This window comes from Homalodisca vitripennis, chromosome 1, assembly GCF_021130785.1.
Source record: "Homalodisca vitripennis isolate AUS2020 chromosome 1, UT_GWSS_2.1, whole genome shotgun sequence".
Taxonomy (NCBI): domain Eukaryota; kingdom Metazoa; phylum Arthropoda; class Insecta; order Hemiptera; family Cicadellidae; genus Homalodisca; species Homalodisca vitripennis.
The window spans coordinates 111,614,709-111,633,129 of NC_060207.1; the positions used below are offsets into that span (position 1 = coordinate 111,614,709).

The following is an 18,421-nucleotide window of genomic DNA, read 5'->3' on the forward strand; positions in this document are numbered from 1 at the left end:
TGTAAAAAAAATCGAACATAGAATATTTTTCAAAGTGTTGTAAAAAGTGTATTTTTGTTGTAAAACTAATAAAGATTTTATTTTACAGTTTTACTGTAGTGTAAAAAATATGAACTGTATATTTGAAATAAAATATACATAACTGTATAGTTGTGAAATAAAATATTTTACATCTGGTTTTTTTAAGTAATGAGGCAAAAAAATATACTTGATTTTTGGCAAAAAGATTTGTTATTACTATTTTTTATTTTACATTTTCTTTATAAAAAGATGCTATGCTTACTGTTATAACATTGATTTATGTACAACTTTTAACAATTATACAGCTAAACATATAAAATGTGGACAACAACCCAAAAAGTTTGGGTAATAATATTTGGTAATTCTTGGGTAAAAGTTGCCAGTTTTTCTCAGACACAAAGAAAAATTTTAGTTTTGTGCCCAAAGGGTTAATATCTCCTGACTAAGTAGTTTTTATGCTATGGAAATGCCAAACACCAACACATGACCCAAAATTCACACTAAATGTTAAAAAATGTTTATGAGATAAAAGATGTAATAATAATGTTTTATATACCTATTATTGTATTTCAAAAGTAAGAATAAATAAGAAATGTAAAAATTATATTAATCCAAATCAAAATGCTCTTAAGCAAATAAGCTAAATAAGTACAGTAGCTAACAATAGAAGAAAATATGAGTAAAAATGTAATTGTCTGTTTTGGAATTAAGCAATCATTGCTTTGAGTAAACACTACTTATAAGTATTTATACCAAAACCAACTTAAAACAAACAAAACTTGAAGATCAAAAACTTTACAGTTTTTATTATATTTTTTAAAAACACATGTCAAAATTCTGTTGATTTTTAAGGGTTTCTTTGATGTATTTCTCTGTTGAATATATGAATTAAAATATTTCATTTTTATGTTTATTGTGATGTTTCCTTAATTATATTTGTACTATATAAAAGTTTCAAAGCCGAAATAAATTTATGAAGAGGAATGGATACTTACGATTGATATCCAAGCCAAGGCAGGTCATCCACTCGGGCTTGGCAATGTTGGTATCACGGTTGAGGTCACAGATTCGTGTGAATGCCCGTGCACATCGCTTAGGCTTCACAGACTTCCGCACCAACTCACGCAGAGCCCAGTACTCATTCTTGGTTAGCATCAGGTCTCCATTTTCATCCAGTGAGTTGAACTTCCACTCCAGAACTCGTCTGTCTGTCTCTGACGAATCTTCTGAATCTGTCAATTGTTGTATCTTTACATCACATGACAGTCATTGAATATTCATCTACGTGTCTGTTTACACCATAACTATAATTTACATCAAGCCAATGTTAGGATGAAACAAACATTTCTCCTTGCCTTCCTCTGGGAACCTTAAAACTCGTGGCCTAGAAGTGTGTACCATTCAGAACTAAGTATTACATATCCTACATTGATAATAGCATAATTACATCTCTGCAAAAACGTAGGTAAAATTATGCAATTACAATCTCTCCCAACTACATGGGAACCAGTGACAAAGTTTGCTGAGTAACCTGTAGGTATTGTATTTGTTAGTAACTGGCTCTATCAGTAGTATCCAAACAATTAATAAAACCTCAGTTTTTATGAAGTTAAAAAATAATCACTGGTGCATTCTAGCACTAGTTGTAAATACAATGTGCAAGTCACTCCCTCTAGTTTTATGGCTGAGAGTGATGGAGATACATATCAATACTAATTGTTATGTAAGTTTTTCAATAAAAGTGGCTCATTGTGAAATGTAGACACTAAAAATATATTTCTATACTTTTAAATCTGTTATTTCGAGAAGATTAGCAAATAAATCTCTGGAGTTTAAATTGTAAAGGTCAACAAATGACTCTGTTGTCACATTAATTGCTAGATCTTTATTTCTCATTGATTCTACAACCATTTATTCATAATTTTATAAAATTTACTTCTGTTTTCAATTATATGCAATGCTTCTTTTCAAGATGAAGTATGACTGGTACTACCATTTTTCAGACAACATATAAAATTGTGAGACATCCTAGGTCACCATTGTTCATACAATAATTCAGAACATATGTTACAAAACATTGATCGTTTAATCACAATTTACTTCAAAACTTAGTATGCTGAAGTCATCTACAATTAGTTAATTTGCTCTTAAATATATTACAAGAAAAATATCTCTTTGAAACTTGACGATACAATATTTTAATGTAGTGGGCATCATTGAGACTTTTCAATCCTAAACTATGTGATCCCTCCTTCTTCCATTTTATTATGTAAATTATATGAATTTATTATGTGATATTCTTTTAACATTAGTATTTGATGAAAAATGAATTGGTTAAAAACATTTTACATAATTATAAATGTTATCAAATACTAAATGTTTCATATCTTGGTTTTTTAAGCATAAAATGATACAATGGATTGTTGAAGGGGCCTAAAACGTAATGAAAGTCTTACTAACCGATCCAACAAAGTAACTTTATCACATGAGTTACTGTATCACATGATTGTACTTAGTAACATGTGTTTCTTTACAAATTAGTTTTTCTACGATTTTATTCTTGCCATCGTAGTTACTCACATTAAGATCAAAATATTCATATTGGGTTAAATATATATTAATAATAACAGTTGAACAGAAGACCTTCTAAATTTGACAAAGACGAAGGACCCTTGTAAATGATCCAAGCAGTTTTACATTGAGATTTGTAACGTGACAAACGGACTGAGATGTGAGTGTGACAATTGCTTAAGTGGCACCGCCATTCTCTAGTAGCCCACACTGTAGCTTCCTTATTCTGTGCTACCATTCTGATTGCTGTTACAGACTCTCCCCATCATACAATGGTCTTCTGCTTGTTAAAGTTTGCAATGTGTCAATAAATCCTTTAGAATGCGGCTGTCATGCAAGTGACGTATGATGATGACGTAGCCTGTAAACAGTGTTAAGTAAAGCACATGGTTTCCGGAAACAAATGCATCAGAGACATACAAATTTCCTTTATTCTACTCCATGCCAAAGAAAAAGTAGCATTCACTTGGATAGCAACTGTTTGATAGCTATAATGTAGTTTCATTTACAAAATAGTTTGTTCCCTTTGATGATATTTAGCAATCACTGTATGAAATCTCAAGAGAGCTTGTAGTGTAACCTCCCTATAATCTCTTCCATCTTGACTATTGCACTGTTTTATAGTATTACTTACTATTATAACATTAATAATAGCATTATTTTAATAGTATTACAACTTACCATTTACAACAACATGAGGCTGTCTATTGTATTCACTGCGGAAGATCTTCACCAGGTTTGTCACAAACTGTGATTTATCCATCCTTGTGCAATCTAATCACAAAAAATCTTTAATTACACAGGCCAACGATGAAAAAAACTTTTTTACTAAAAATACCTTATTCTAATGTTTTTTTAAGGTCGCTGAATCCAAAATATGATGCTTAAAAAGCTGTAATCACCCACAATTTCTTTACATTTTGAAGTAACATTTTTTTAACTAAGCGATTTCTACAGAATGTTAAATATAATCAAAAAAGTAGAGGTAATGGTCTTAAAATGTGTTGGTAGCACATGCTGAAACACACTAAAAGATCAAAAAAGGTAGATTCCATTTGATGCTAACAGCTGATGTTTGTTTACTGTCCAATCTAACCTCACTTTCACGCGTTTTGTACACGTGTGGCTCAACCACAATGTCTAAACCGCGGTTGTAAAACTCTGTGACAGTTTTTGTTATATTTGTGGTGAGTTTGGTTGATTAATAAACACCAAGAAAACATTTCCGGACTTTGTGAAAAAGGTTTTATCTGATCATACTTTGGAATCTTTACATTGGAGATCAGGATAAATACTTGGGCGGCCGAATAAGGTATGTTATGTATGTGTTGAAGATCTAAGAAAAGTGGTCAAAAAGGGAGAAAAAATCTCCCTTCTTTTTTGCTGTTCCTATGATATGGAGAGAGCCAAGAATCATTCTGATGAGTTGTTACTTTTGCCAGTGTTGATGGTAACCTTAGTCACTACTCAAACAATTTAATAGTGACACCTTTCTGTCAGAAGAAAACACCACCTTTTCATTGTTTTATTATAAAAAAATGAATTATGTTTAGTTATTTAATGTACATATGTTACTTAATTATTTCAGGTTAAGTGTTAGAGAGGATATATAGTCCTAACTTTGCCTCTCAGTAAAGTATACTTCATTTTATTGGAAATATGAACTTTTATATTTTGACATCCTTCAATTTGCAGCTGTTTTTCTATCAATAATTCCTCATCATAATTCCTTTTTTCAAGAAACTTCCAGTTTTTAGATTTTTCCTTCGTCTTTTTTTCTGTTGCCTTTATAAAATTTTATCTCTCAGGAATAAAATTAAAAGTATTGGAATCTATGTTTAGACCTATTATGGTTGTTAGTAACTAATATCTACATGAAATGCACTGCTCTTTTTAACAACACCAAGACTGAGATGTAACTTCTATCAGTTATTGGCATGGTTATTTTTTCCATCATGTAGTATCTAGCTTTAAATCATGATACTTGTAAGTTATATTAGGAAAGTTATTAAGACTTTTACTGTTAATTACGGTATTCCTTTATTTTTATCACAAAAGCGTTTATAAATATCATAGAAAACTGTAAATTACATAAAATATATTTAAATATACAATAAAAATATACATCATCAGTAAATTGATTCATCAATTTTTATCATACTTTTTTATTACTAGCGTAGTTAATATATCTAGCATTGTTGTCTCATTTATTAGGAATTGTTATAACAACTAACGAACATTGAAAGGTATTCCCAGAGAGAAGCTTAAGTTAAGTAAAATTAAGAATAATAAATGTGGCAGTTAGTTAATAATATTAGATCCTGATCCTGATACACAGTGTCGTGCGCTAGTAAGCCAGATGACAAGGATAATCACAATATTGTTAAGAACGTTTGAGTCAATTCCAGTAGACAATTTGATGTTTAGGTTTACATTGTCCAAACAACTATATTTTTAAGACATCACTATAAAAAAAAAAAAAAACAAAAAAACAAGGCTGATCTACCACTGCCCCACCACCTTGAAATATGAGTTCATAGGTTTTGCACCTCTCTCGCCTAACTCTAATAAGGGATATTGGATTACAAAACCTTTCCTTTGGCCATTCACATTGATGAACTGGTAGAAGTATGAAGATAGTGCAATTTTTCTATTGAATTTTGAAATTTTATTAGGTAAAGCCATTTAAGATAACTTTTTTGATATCTGTTAAATATCAAACCTGTTTTGATTACAACACAAGAAATTGGAGGCATTTAAAGTAGTAACTGGGGGCATCTTGAAATCATACAAACAGTTAAAGATAAGTATATGGATTTTTTATAATATATTTATCAAAGATAACTATAGGAAGGCGTCAAACTTTTCATCTAAGTTACAGTTAACACAGATTCAAACCCTGGCTGTGATGGAAGCACTTTTTATCAGTATCTTCGACCTTGTATTGTACTGACTCTCCTCCTTATTCTGTTTGATAAGATCCTTGTACAGAGCTCCCAGGTTGACAAGCAGATTTAAGCTAAAATGGGGATTGGCCTCTCCATATAAAAAATGTTTATGTGTATAAAAATATCTCAAGTAAGATTTCATAAGTTATATTTCTTAATGAAATGTAATTGTCATACAGCATTAGAACAAGCTGTTCTCCAAAGTCTTATTCCATATACATACTTTAAAAAAATCAACATACTTAATCTCAATTATATTATGAACCCACACTTTAATTTAGAATTCCATTTCTTTATTAAATAAATATACTTTCACTAGTTTTGTAATTTCTTGCATATTTTTTTTATGTTCTACATGTACTAAGTTTCAAGTCACTACGACCTTTCTATCAAGAGTCATCATACAGACAGACTGATTAACAGACAACGATATGATTTTAAGAAGAATCTGTCAGGTCTGAAATAAGTAAATTTGAGGCATTATAAGCATTAGAGGTGTATAAGTTTCTTAAAATCTGATTAGAAAGAAGGTTATATTAGGCTTTATTGCGGAATAACTATAAACATATAAATCCAAAAGAATCAACTTAGTTTATATTAGTTACCGGTTTTTTTTTACTATTAACTTTTGGTTTTTCTCATTCAAAATAATATACTGCATAGAACTCAGAATATAATTAATATAATCCCTAAGACAATACCTTTCTTGTGTTTGCTTTCTCGAGGATGTGAACCCCTTCTCGTTTTCCCTGTAAAAAAATATATTATAACAGATCAAATCAAAGCTTATAGACACAATTAAAAATTTCTAACATCCTTCTATTTAAAATTTTTATTAATTGGGATTTTATGTTACTAAAATTGAGTTTTGCTTGTTGGGTGTAATTTTTATAAATCCAATACTGTGGGATCTTGTTTTAAACCTACTAAACGAAAATGGCTAACTGATGTTTTGGGATGTTCAGTCTTTAATACAATCATCATAAAATTAAAGCAAATTCAGTTCTGAGTTAAAGACATTTTTGGCTGCTATTTTTGATAAAATAAGTGAAATAGATTTTTCCACAATGTACATTTATAATAAAAATTACCTTGATAGAAGGAAGACCATATGTGTTGGAACATCCTCATCAAGTTGAATAAAAAAATAACACTTCAGATACTTTTCTAGATGAATTTAATGGTAGATGGATAGCTGAAACACACTGTCTAGTGGCTAAACTAAACTAGTGTGTATGTACGTATAACTAATTGCATTAATAATAGATCCTATTATGTATTCTATTTACAAGACCTGCACAATGCAAAATGCTTAAGATACCTATTGTGTAAGTTATTTTCTCTTTTCTGGTGTAATTTTCAAGCCTTCTCCCACAACTTTTTAACAACAAGCTTTAAACCTAGCTACAATATTCAAAAGTGTTATAATTAAACTTTCTTTGTTTTAAGTTTGTTTTTGAAGATGGAAAGATTGTGAAGGAAACAGGATTTCTGGATATTTTCCATTGCTCAGTGATATAAGAAATCATTAAAAATACTTTTCAAAATCCATAATCTGATGTCTTCCTCGGGTAGATAAGTAACATAACACATAAGTACAGTCTAGATTAAAATAAACAAATCATACCAGAATCGTGGCAGTGAAAAACAGAAAAATTATCGAATAGCTTTTGTAACTCCTGAAATACAACTTTTTAAGATCAACCTTTGGTTATGTAACAGTCTATGAGAAGGTATTTCATCCAATGCTAAAATCTGCTGCCAAGTGACATGTTATATTTGTGTAGTATCTAACAACCTGCAGCACACAAAAGATAGTGAACTCTGGTTGATCCTGTAGGGAGTTTGATGTCTTAACTCAGAATCGTCTGTAGACAACTAAGTACAGTTTATTACAGATAACTACTAAACCTGTTATATTTTGTAAACTCTGACAATAATAAAAATGCACATATTTTATTCTATTGTCTATGATTTATTCATAAAAATGAGTTCTTCAATGGAATTACAATTCTAGAGAAAAAATTAAGTATGATAGCATATATACAAAACACCGAACAGAACTAGACTTTACCGCACATTTCTAGTAACCCCATAATCCTCATGGATGCAATGTCTATTCTTTTTAAGTCAAAGGTTCAACTGAATGTAAAATTGATTAACATCATTTTCATAAAGAATACTGTTCAATCTTATATCTTTAGAGCACTGAAAATCACTTTGATCTGGTAACATTAAAATTGTGTAAACTCTTCATCAGACTTGCCTCTGCGGTTGCACCGAGGCCAAGCATGCCGGACTGACGTGTTGGGCAGGGGTTCACCATGGGCTGAGACGCACCAGCAGTAGCCTGTGTTCTGATGGCACTGTACTGGCGCGTACCTTCCATCAGCTAGGCACCTTGGGATGAACCCGTCGTCTGTACCATTGCTGCTTCCCCGTGCTCCTTGATCTGCCCAACATGGCTGCTTCTCTGTAACATTCAGGCTAGTTGTAACTAACAAGTTATATTTAATTCTTAGCTTAAATGAGAGTTAAAAGTTTTCATTGCATGAATATTTTTGGAACTGTTACTGCATTTATTTCTGTTATTGTATAACAATAACCACTTCCACTTCACTCTCTATGCCTCATACTTTAATGGAAATATAGAATTTGCTAAATGTTTTAGTTATAATATACACAGATATTTGTACAAACATTTTTTACTTGAACAATTATACAGACAAAATTATTATCAATTTAAGCATAATCATTAGCAAAGCCTTCAATCATATTGGATTATAATTAATTTTTTATAGGTTAAGCAGTTTTGTTTTCTCTATTTAAAGAATAAGTTAATAATGTACCACAATTTTATTAAACTATTGTAAATTTACTGTATACAATATGAGGTTGAGTGGTTGAGAGAGCCATCACTTATTTTCAAGATTATTCATTAATGCCATATTCATGCCATTTAAAAAGAATATGCTTATTGGAAATATGCCTAATTTGTTTTTCTTGTATCACTGAAAGGTGGCAAACGTGACGAAAATTCCTTGTTTCCTTCATGACGTCCTTTTCATTTAATAGGAAACCGCATGCAAAGCTGGGGGTAACTGCCATTTATTGTATATGCCGTTACCGCTGCCCAACAAATTAGCAGCTGCTATAACAGGTTGTTATAAGCCTGTAGCTTCAACTAATATTTTTTACTCATCCTGAAATTTTCATCATATATATAATTATATATATATATATATATATATATATATATATATATATATATATATATATATATATATATATATATATATATGATTCGAAATCAAATTAAATCCTCAAAGTAGTATTGAGGATTAGAGCTACTCAGCCTTGGGTTATGTAACAGTCTATGGAAAGATATAGTAAGGAGTGCGAAAATCTTTTGCCAATTGATACATTGTAGTAGGATGCTATGTGGTGGCATCCTGAACAGATCCAAATAATACGTCTATTCTCTGGGCTGGGAAGTCAGACTCCGATCACCACGATCACCACGATTAATAGTGAATATTAAGATCCAGTGGTGAGTGAATATTAATGGAAAAGACATTTTTTATACTTCCACATTAAATTTTAAATTTAATGTGGAAGTATAGAAAATGTCTTTTCCGTTAAAACATACTCACTTCCACCAAGAATACAAAGCAGAAAGTGAATATTAAGATCCAACGGTGTTATTATACGTAATAAATTTGTAATTAATCAACAGTAACCCTATCCTTATCTTTTGATAAAGCTATCGTAGGAGGAAGTGGCTGCTAGAGGAAACGTAGGGAGGTAAGTAAGGTTTGCCACATACCTCATGCAGATAAGAGTTTTCAGAAAGGCTTTCAAAATAGCACATAACTTAATTACTTGTATCACTTACTATTTATTCACTACTAGCTGTTCCCCGCGGCTTCGCACGCTTTTTGTAAGCTTTGCTCGTGTATGAGCACTTCTGGTTCGAGTGAATTATATTGTCAACGCCGATGTAGAGTTTACCTTGTTGACACTATCAAGAAAATCTGCCAAAAGTGTATGTTTATAGCCATTGTACACGTACATGTACTTAATAATAAAGTGGTCTAACATTCAAGCTATAAGGCCAAACAGAAATTCATTTGAAAGACAAATATCCATAAAAACTTAGCGCCTTCACATAGTGTGTGGTTATTATACACAACTATCTCGTAATTGTAATTTACAATGTGCAGGCGCTTTGATAACTTGTATATTTTGCAGCGCCTCCTGGTGGTGAGTTACATCAATGGGCATAGCATATAAACCTTATATGTGGAAAAATACATATACATACAAATTTTCATAATGATCGGCCAAATAGTTTCTGAGTCTATAAAGGACAAACACACAAACATCCATTTATATATATAGACTAGCTGTTTCCCGCGGCTTCGCACGCTTTTCGTAAGCTTTGCCCGTGTACGTGCACTTCTGGTTCAAGTGATTTATATTTCCAACGACGATGTAGAGTTTGTATTTTTGCCACGATCAAGAAAATTTGTCAAAAGTGTATTTTTTATAGCCATTGTCTACGTACATTTACTTTATTATAAAGTGCCCTCAAGCTTTAAGTTCAACCAGAAATGTATTTTGAAGACAAATATACATCAAAGCTTAGCGCCTTCAAATAGTTTTTTGCTATTTAATATACGTAACTGTCTCGTAATCGCAGGTTATAGTGTGCAGGCCCTTTAAAAACTTTTAACATATGCAGTACCGTCTGGTGGCGAGATACATCAATAGGCATAGTATATAAACCTTCTCCGTCGAAAAATACATATACATACACATTTTCATAATGATCGGTCCAATAGTTCACGATTCCATAAAGGACAAACATACAAACATTCATTTTTATATATATAGACTAGCGGGCCCGGCGCGCTTTGCTGCGCATTTCAATAATTTTTTGCAAAAGTTGCCCGCGGCTTCGCACGCAATTTCCCGTTGAAAACAGTACACTATATTCACTTATTCTTTTTCTATCACATTCTAAACATTGCTGAGATAATTGATAGTCGTTCCATCGTGAGCCTCTTGGGCGTATTATGAAGGTATGTACCATATTCCTGCCTCTATCTAGCTGTTACCCACGGCTTCGCACGCAAATCTTAAGAACCGAAGTCCTTATATTACTTAGTAAATTTTTTTTTTACTATAATAAATTTTAGATTAAATTAGTTATATCTCCGATGCCACGATTGAGCTTGCTTTGTTGTCTCGATCGAGAGAATATGTACACACGGAGTTTTGAGAACCATACTTCTGTCAAAAAAAACAACTAAGGTTGATTTTATAACATTCTTTATATTTGTAGCCAACGTAAGATAGTAATTATGATATCTGCATTACTCTTCTGATCAAGCATGAGCATGGTTTATATTAAATAAATATTGCAGTTAAAGGTGAATTTTTACGTCAAATTTGAATTGTATTATCTGGATAGTAAAGTCTATGTTTAACAGTGATTGCAAAAACAGTTTAAACAAAATTTGTCGTTTCTCTTAAGCTTACTCTATGCTTTAAAACTATAAGTGTAATATGTGTTTACAAAGAACAGCTGATTAAAAATTTGAAAAGACGTTAACATATGTTTGCTGCAATGCATTTCTTATGGGTATTTCTGTAACCAGTGGGGCGGAATCCTGAATCGGGAAAGGGATGGGCATAGCTTATAAACCTTCTCCGTGGAAAAATACATATACGTACAAATTTTCATCATGATCGGTCCAATAGTTCATGATTCCATAAAGGACAAACATACAAACATTCATTTTTATATATATAGATTATATTACTTTGTTATAATCAATTGTAACTTTACACTGCAAAGTGTTTGTAAAATTCTTAATTCTTCAGCTATCACTTAATTAGCACCGGTATACATTTCATACTGAAAAACAATGTTTAGTTCACAGGCCGTCTTCTTAGAAACTACTTATTGCAAGTACTAAAATGGTCAGCTTTGAAATTGTTACTTCAAAACCTACATAAATAGCAAAGTGGTACAAATAAAAATAATATTGTTAAAATATATCAATTATACTGTGTCACATGGCATGTGGCAAACAACTGAAAAATTCATTTAACTGTTTTAAATTCACTAAAATGTGTAGCCTATACATAATATTCAACTACTTAAAAGGTAACTCCTCATTTTCAAGTATGTTCTAGTAATTTATTGTGTTGTTATTTTTTAATAAAGTGTTATGGTTTATATCAAACCCTAACTCAATAAATTAAGGGAAAACGAGAGTTTAGTCATAACAGCTTCAACTATGCGTGAAGCCACCTTGCGATCGTTAAAAATACGTATCCATCATATATAGTGGTATCATCAGAAGGGGCAAAGGAAACTATCATTTAATGGCCTCAGAAATGTCGAATCTATATGGGGAGTTTATAAGAGAAAGTACAAATTTTTAAATTTATATCTTTTTATAGGGCCAGCTGGTGTATCGCTAGACAGAATGCATAGGCCCTATTAGTGACGCTGCAGCGCGAACTCGTAAAGTAACTGTGGCCAGTTCATTATAATTATTTCTTTTGATATATGTTCGCGCCTTCGAATAATTGAGATTATTTGTCGTACACGAGTGCAACACCAATCGTAGAAACTTATCTGCAGGCAGTTCTAAGTTTATTTATCCACCAAGCAAAGTGGATTCATATTTAACTCTTGTAATACAGTCGCCATTCCAATACCTTTTATTATTTAATGATCACTTTAATTATTTATCCCTTATAAATTAAATCATTATGATCCAGAAGAACCACGCCAACATACTGTAATGATCGAGACTTATTATCTGTAGATGTAAGATACGTAAAAATGTAATTTAAAAACATACATGTTTTCTTAAACTCAAACCACATTAATAAACTTCTTAGAAATAATCTTAGTTTGAACACATTTCTAAGATCACGCTGAAATGTTCTACCTACCATTAATAAAACTGGTTTCATAAAAAATGAACTTTAAAACATTCAAAATGACACAAAAAGAAATTGGTCGAGGATAGCCCGCAATCATCTATGTACCATACCATACTACCTACATTGTAATCTGGGGATAAGGCTTTGGTTCTCTGCAGAAAGGTCAATGGGTCGATTTCCGGGTAAAAATTACAAATAGGTTTAGAATGTTTTCCCAGGTGCCACTGGCGTAGGAAGAAGAACCACCATATCAAACAATGCAAAGCGTTTGACTTTTAAACGTTTTTAATTTGATAAATACCTATCCTTACTTATTTGTAAAATATCCAGTCAATATATACAATAATACTTGGGTTTTTTTAATGTTAGGTACCCCATGTAGTTATTAGGTGACAAATGTAAACTTTAATCTCTAATTAATGGATTTTGCTTACATTAGCTACAAAAGTGCGACTAGAAAAAATGGCGTGCAGTTTTGATAGCAGCACTAGATGAGTGGCAATTTGAAATTGTTGTCGCATCAAGCACATCCTAAATTATGGAGTTTCGCAAAATATAAGTCAACCATCGAACAGGTTACTCCTTCGCGACTGGATGCGTATGAATAAAATTATGTTTCAAGCAAAGGAATATTTAATTTTCAAAGATAAACATTTAAATTCAAGCAAAGATAAACTGGACAAGTGACTGGTGGTACTCTTCATTGTAAATTAAAATGGCCATAGACAAAATGTCATAGTTTCAATACTGTAAAATGGCTACCAAGACAGTGTACTAAAATATATATTTGAATTTTGTACACTATTGTACAGTAAAATTTTGGTTAGATTTTTTTAAATTCTTTTGAAAGTTTTAGTAGCAGATCTTTTAATTTATGCAGTCTCTCCGACCAGATGGTAACGGAAATAGATTCCAACAAATCAATTAAGCTAGATGAAATTTTGTTTGAAACTTCGCCTCTACTATCTCTATATTGAAATTGAACATGGTAAACATTGGTCTGTTTGGAGTCGCTCTCCAAGCCAGAATGTTGTCCGCTGTGGGGGAACGTGAAACCTTCCATGCAGACTGGAAGTCTTGTATTTTTTTTTAACAAGATAATTTTTATACATATTTGACATATAACATTTACAACTGTTTAAAGATGTATAAATAGTAAAAATCGTGTTTTTTCTTAAATTTTAAGACCAAAAATACGAAAATTAAAATTAATTCTTAAAACGGATATATAGGGAATTTCTTTTTTTATATGTAAGTGTGTAATTTCTAAATTTTTACATACAAATGTAGATAAATGACTACAATTTACAAAATGCTCTCGTGTGTCATATTTGATTAAGATCGGTCAATCGTTTGGTAACGCCGTACACATTTTCCAAAAACCACTTGTATAACATAAGAGGTTCCATAATAGACGTTTGCTAGGAAACCATCACATAATACCCATCTTTTCTAGTAACGGGAGGGAAAGAACAAAGAATGAGAGGGAAATGGCTGGGAACAAGTTTATATCTCTTTGGTCAGTTAGTAAACGGTCGGTTGTTTTCGAGGAATGATGAAGCGTGTCTTCCTTCACGACTACAACGAGCGGAGCAGGAACAGTAGACAGGCCAGCAGTGTGGAGGGGGACGAGGGGTGGCCCGTTGTGAACCTGTCGGCAACAATGGTCAAGGACGAATGGAGACTGCGATGAGGCGGCGCGCTGTCTGCCTTGTCTCACTTCTACTTCCAGCCTACTATACTATAGTACTTTCAACCTGGACAGTTTCACAACAATTCCACGCTACAATAACAGATGTCCGCCTTGTCTCACTCCTACTTCCAGCCTACTACTACAGTACTTTCAACCTGGACAGTTTCACAACCATTCCACGCTACAATAACAGATGTCCGCCTTGTCTCACTTCTACTTCCAGCCTACTACTACTACAGTACTTTCAACCTGGACAGTTTCACAACAATTCCACGCTACAATAACAGATGTCCGCCTTGTATCACTTCTACTTCCAGCCTACTACTACAGTACTTTCAACCTGGACAGTTTCACAACAATTCCACGCTACAATAACAGATGTCCGCCTTGTCTCACTTCTACTTCCAGCCTATTACTACAGTAGTTTCAACCTGGACAGTTCCACTATACAATAACATATGTGCGCCTTGTCTCACTTCTACTTCCAGCCTACTACTACAGTACTTTCAACCTGGACAGTTTCACAACAATTCCACGCTACAATAACAGATGTCCGCCTTGTCTCACTTCTACTTCCAGCCTACTACTACAGTACTTTCAACCTGGACAGTTTCACAACAATTCCACGCTACAATAACAGATGTCCGCCTTGTCTCACTTCTACTTCTAGCCTACTACTACAGTACTTTCAACCTGGACAGTTTCACAACAATTCCACGCTACAATAACAGATGTCCGCCTTGTCTCACTTCTACTTTCAGCCTACTATACTACAGTACTTTCAACCTGGACAGTTTCACAACAATTCCACGCTACAATAACAGATGTTCGCCTTGTCTCACTTCTACTTCCAGCCTACTACTACAGTACTTTCAACCTGGACAGTTTCACAACAATTCCACACTACAATAACAGATGTTCGCCTTGTCTCACTTCTACTTCCAGCCTACTACTACAGTACTTTCAACCTGGACAGTTTCACAACAATTCCACACTACAATAACAGATGTCCGCCTTGTCTCTCTCCGATCAATTCTACTTCCAGCCTACTACTACAGTACTTTCAACCTGGACAGTTTCACAACAATTCCACACTACAATAACAGATGTTCGCCTTGTCTCACTTCTACTTCCAGCCTACTACTACAGTACTTTCAACCTGGACAGTTTCACAACAATTCCACACTACAATAACAGATGTCCGCCTTGTCTCTCTCCGATCACTTCTACTTTCAGACTATTAATTGTGCTTACGTCAGTATCGCAAACTGTGGCCGCTAGATCGCATGGACAATATCGTGTCTGGGTTTTCTACAGTTTCTGCGATAAGCTGCCCGCTTGCCCATTTCCACTCTACTCCATATACCGGTAATTAGTTATCTATCCAACCTGCTCACTGCTCTCTCACTTCTACTGATCTGGCAGTTTCTAAAGTAGCAGGGTACTATTTCGTGCGTTCTTTTACACATTCGTAACAAATATACTCAATACATCAAGTAATGTGTATTGCTGTTTTCATGAAATAAAATTACAGATGTGATTTGAAAAATTTGTTTACTGTTTGAGTGTTTAATTTTATAATAAATTCTCATTTATATGAGACTTAAGTTGAAAGACTGACAAAGAAAATCATAATAATTCATACTTAGTTAAAGTTAAAGTACGGACGGAGATGGTTGACAAGGACAACAAGTTTTAAATTAACCTATTTAGTCCCAATAATTATTACGTCTTCATTGTAGAGTAGCAAAATCTGGCGGTAGTAGAGAATAGTGGTCACTGACACCCATTTAATCTCAAAACAATAGTTTCAAAGCCTTTTGGTACTTGGTTGTAATGCCTGGGCTCCCAACCCCGAAGAGTGTACAACACAGACCGCTCGTCGCCAAAAAATAAAAAAAGATGACGAACACTGGACAAACTACTAAACTGTGAAACGAGTAAAAATAAGCATTAGTTAGTTACCTATCATCACAAGCAAATGGTTGTGATAACCGTAACGCCTGAATACGTTTCTTGCAGACCGCAGCGACGATCAGTAGTCTGTGGAAGAAGGAGCCCAGGTGTGGAGCAGCAATAAATTTTCACCTGACGACGGTCAGCTGTGCTGTGCCGGGGCGGCCAGCTGACCGACTCCTTCAGTTATGGCCGCATTCCATCAGATGCACTTGTTCTCCTTCGCGGTTTGATAAATAGTGTAGAAAATCCTATATCCATCGAGAACCTGAGAGTGTAATATAACTTTCGTTTATGGGAACCACAATACCTGGTGTCAATCAACGAAGATATAAATACATTTTGTGTTCGTTTTGCACACAAAAATTCCTTGTCGAGACACTTATCGCTTATATACATGACTGACAGACTTCATTCCTTCTTAGCACAAACGTGTACTACTGTTCATACATCTTCATTCTATGACTTACTAGAATAGATCATAGTCAAAACATGGGATGATAAATATTTGTATTACATATAAGTGAACTCTAGAGGCATTGCTAAGATTTTTATTATGGGGTACATCGTGGGTTATGGGGAATAAATCCAGTGCCCTGCCAACTAGAAGAGGAAGTTGATGCAGGATGCCAATAAAACTCCTTATGGAGTTAACCCTTAACCATTTTTCTGTTATAAATCAACTATTTATCTTACTAATATTACACTTTTAGGTAGGTTTTATAGAAATAGATTGATTTGGAAACATAAAATTAAATTAAATCAGTCTGTTTTTGACTGTTTTGAAGCCTTGCAAAATTAGAATATTATGATTGTTCAAGTTATAAAGCATAGGATTTTAACTCTGAAAGGTGCTGAAGGACAAAGCAATTGCAATATTTTATAATATACTAGCTGACCCGGTGAACTTCGTTTCACTTACCTCTTACCATAAACCATATTAATTTAAACCCTAATTATGTATTGCAGAACCGGTAACTTTATAAAGGCATCATCATCATAGTATAGGCCATGCTATGGCATCTTAGAACTGTTCAAAATTCAATGAATACAGCGCCTTCTACACCGCAGCTGTTGAACAATGCCACAATAATTAATAAAAACAACATAAAGGTGTCTTTAAAAAGGTGTTTTAAATTTCTGTCAGATCAAGTGACAGATCGCTTTGTTTTTATAATTGGCTGAATCCGTTTGTAACGTGATAGTCACTTTCCTTTAAATTGATTGATTGATTTCTTTTTTTAGAAGAAGAACTTTTACAATGCATTGTCCCTTTTGTAAAAAGTGGATAGAACGGCAGAATAAAATAACTACCTGTCCCAGTTGCACTAAAAAATTGTTAAGATGCGACGAATGTTTGACAATAACCGCTGATACTTTCAACTTTTGTATCAAGTGCGGTCACAATTTGAGCCGCATAATAAGAATTAACAGGGTCAAGGAACAAAAAACTCAAGTGAAACAACAATTGTTATCAAAACCGAAGTTCGTCTCAACAATGCTATCATCATCATCATCTGAAGGAATAACATTTTCATAACTTAATTTAACTGGTGAAGAATTAAAATATTTGGATGAGAGAAGAAAATCAGGGGTACAACATCGGCAATATTCTGGCTGTGCCAAACTTGTCCGAGTCACGGAGGCCACCCGCCACGCCGTCAGGTCCTAGCGAGCAAAGTGAAGACATCATTAGGAAGCCGGGTTTATAAATAATATCAATTAATCTAACATATTATGTTGCTGATTCAAGTGCCGATTTTTCAAGTGCCGAGAAATTTAAGAAAATACGTTTTCTAGCATTTACCGCGGCTTCACACGCTTCAACTTTTAAATCGAAAATCATAGCTTTCTTATTGAAAGGATTCATGGTGTAATATGATGGAACCCTACAATTTTTTAATAAGATTACTTTAGTAATAATGCATCTACTTCCGTCGCTTGTATTCAGCTTCTGATATTAGGGAAAGAACGTGCCATCCCTTTGCTTTTCCTTTAACTACAGTAAAATTGTTAAGGGATACATCCAGTATCAACCTTATGTGCAAAAAAACATTCGCAGCTTTCTTACAGGTGGGTATTAGAACACCGTTTAAATATTATTTTCAACGCATTAGATGGTTTATTCGTCATTGGTGCAATCTAAAATAAGAATTGGATAATAATTTGTATTTGTAATCAGCATAACACTACTGATCAAGCATTGTATAGTTATTTAATAGTTTATAAAATTTTAATATAAACAAATATTTCTGTGACTTTTGTG

General features: G+C 33.2%; 1 protein-coding gene across 3 annotated transcripts in view; it reads right to left on the reverse strand.

The window, feature by feature from the left end:
- The window catches only part of LOC124369265 (SPARC-related modular calcium-binding protein 2), an 89,926-nt gene that overhangs the window by 31,208 nt on the left and 40,297 nt on the right, over positions 1–18,421 (reverse strand). For all 3 annotated transcript variants that reach the window (XM_046827168.1, XM_046827186.1, XM_046827176.1), the window contains exons 3-6: positions 7,807–8,013; positions 6,242–6,289; positions 3,274–3,366; positions 1,017–1,253 (exon numbers count right to left, since the gene is read on the reverse strand). In XM_046827168.1, the coding sequence (XP_046683124.1) occupies positions 1,017–1,253; positions 3,274–3,366; positions 6,242–6,289; positions 7,807–8,013 (585 nt within the window). The remainder of the gene's footprint in view (positions 1–1,016; positions 1,254–3,273; positions 3,367–6,241; positions 6,290–7,806; positions 8,014–18,421) is intronic.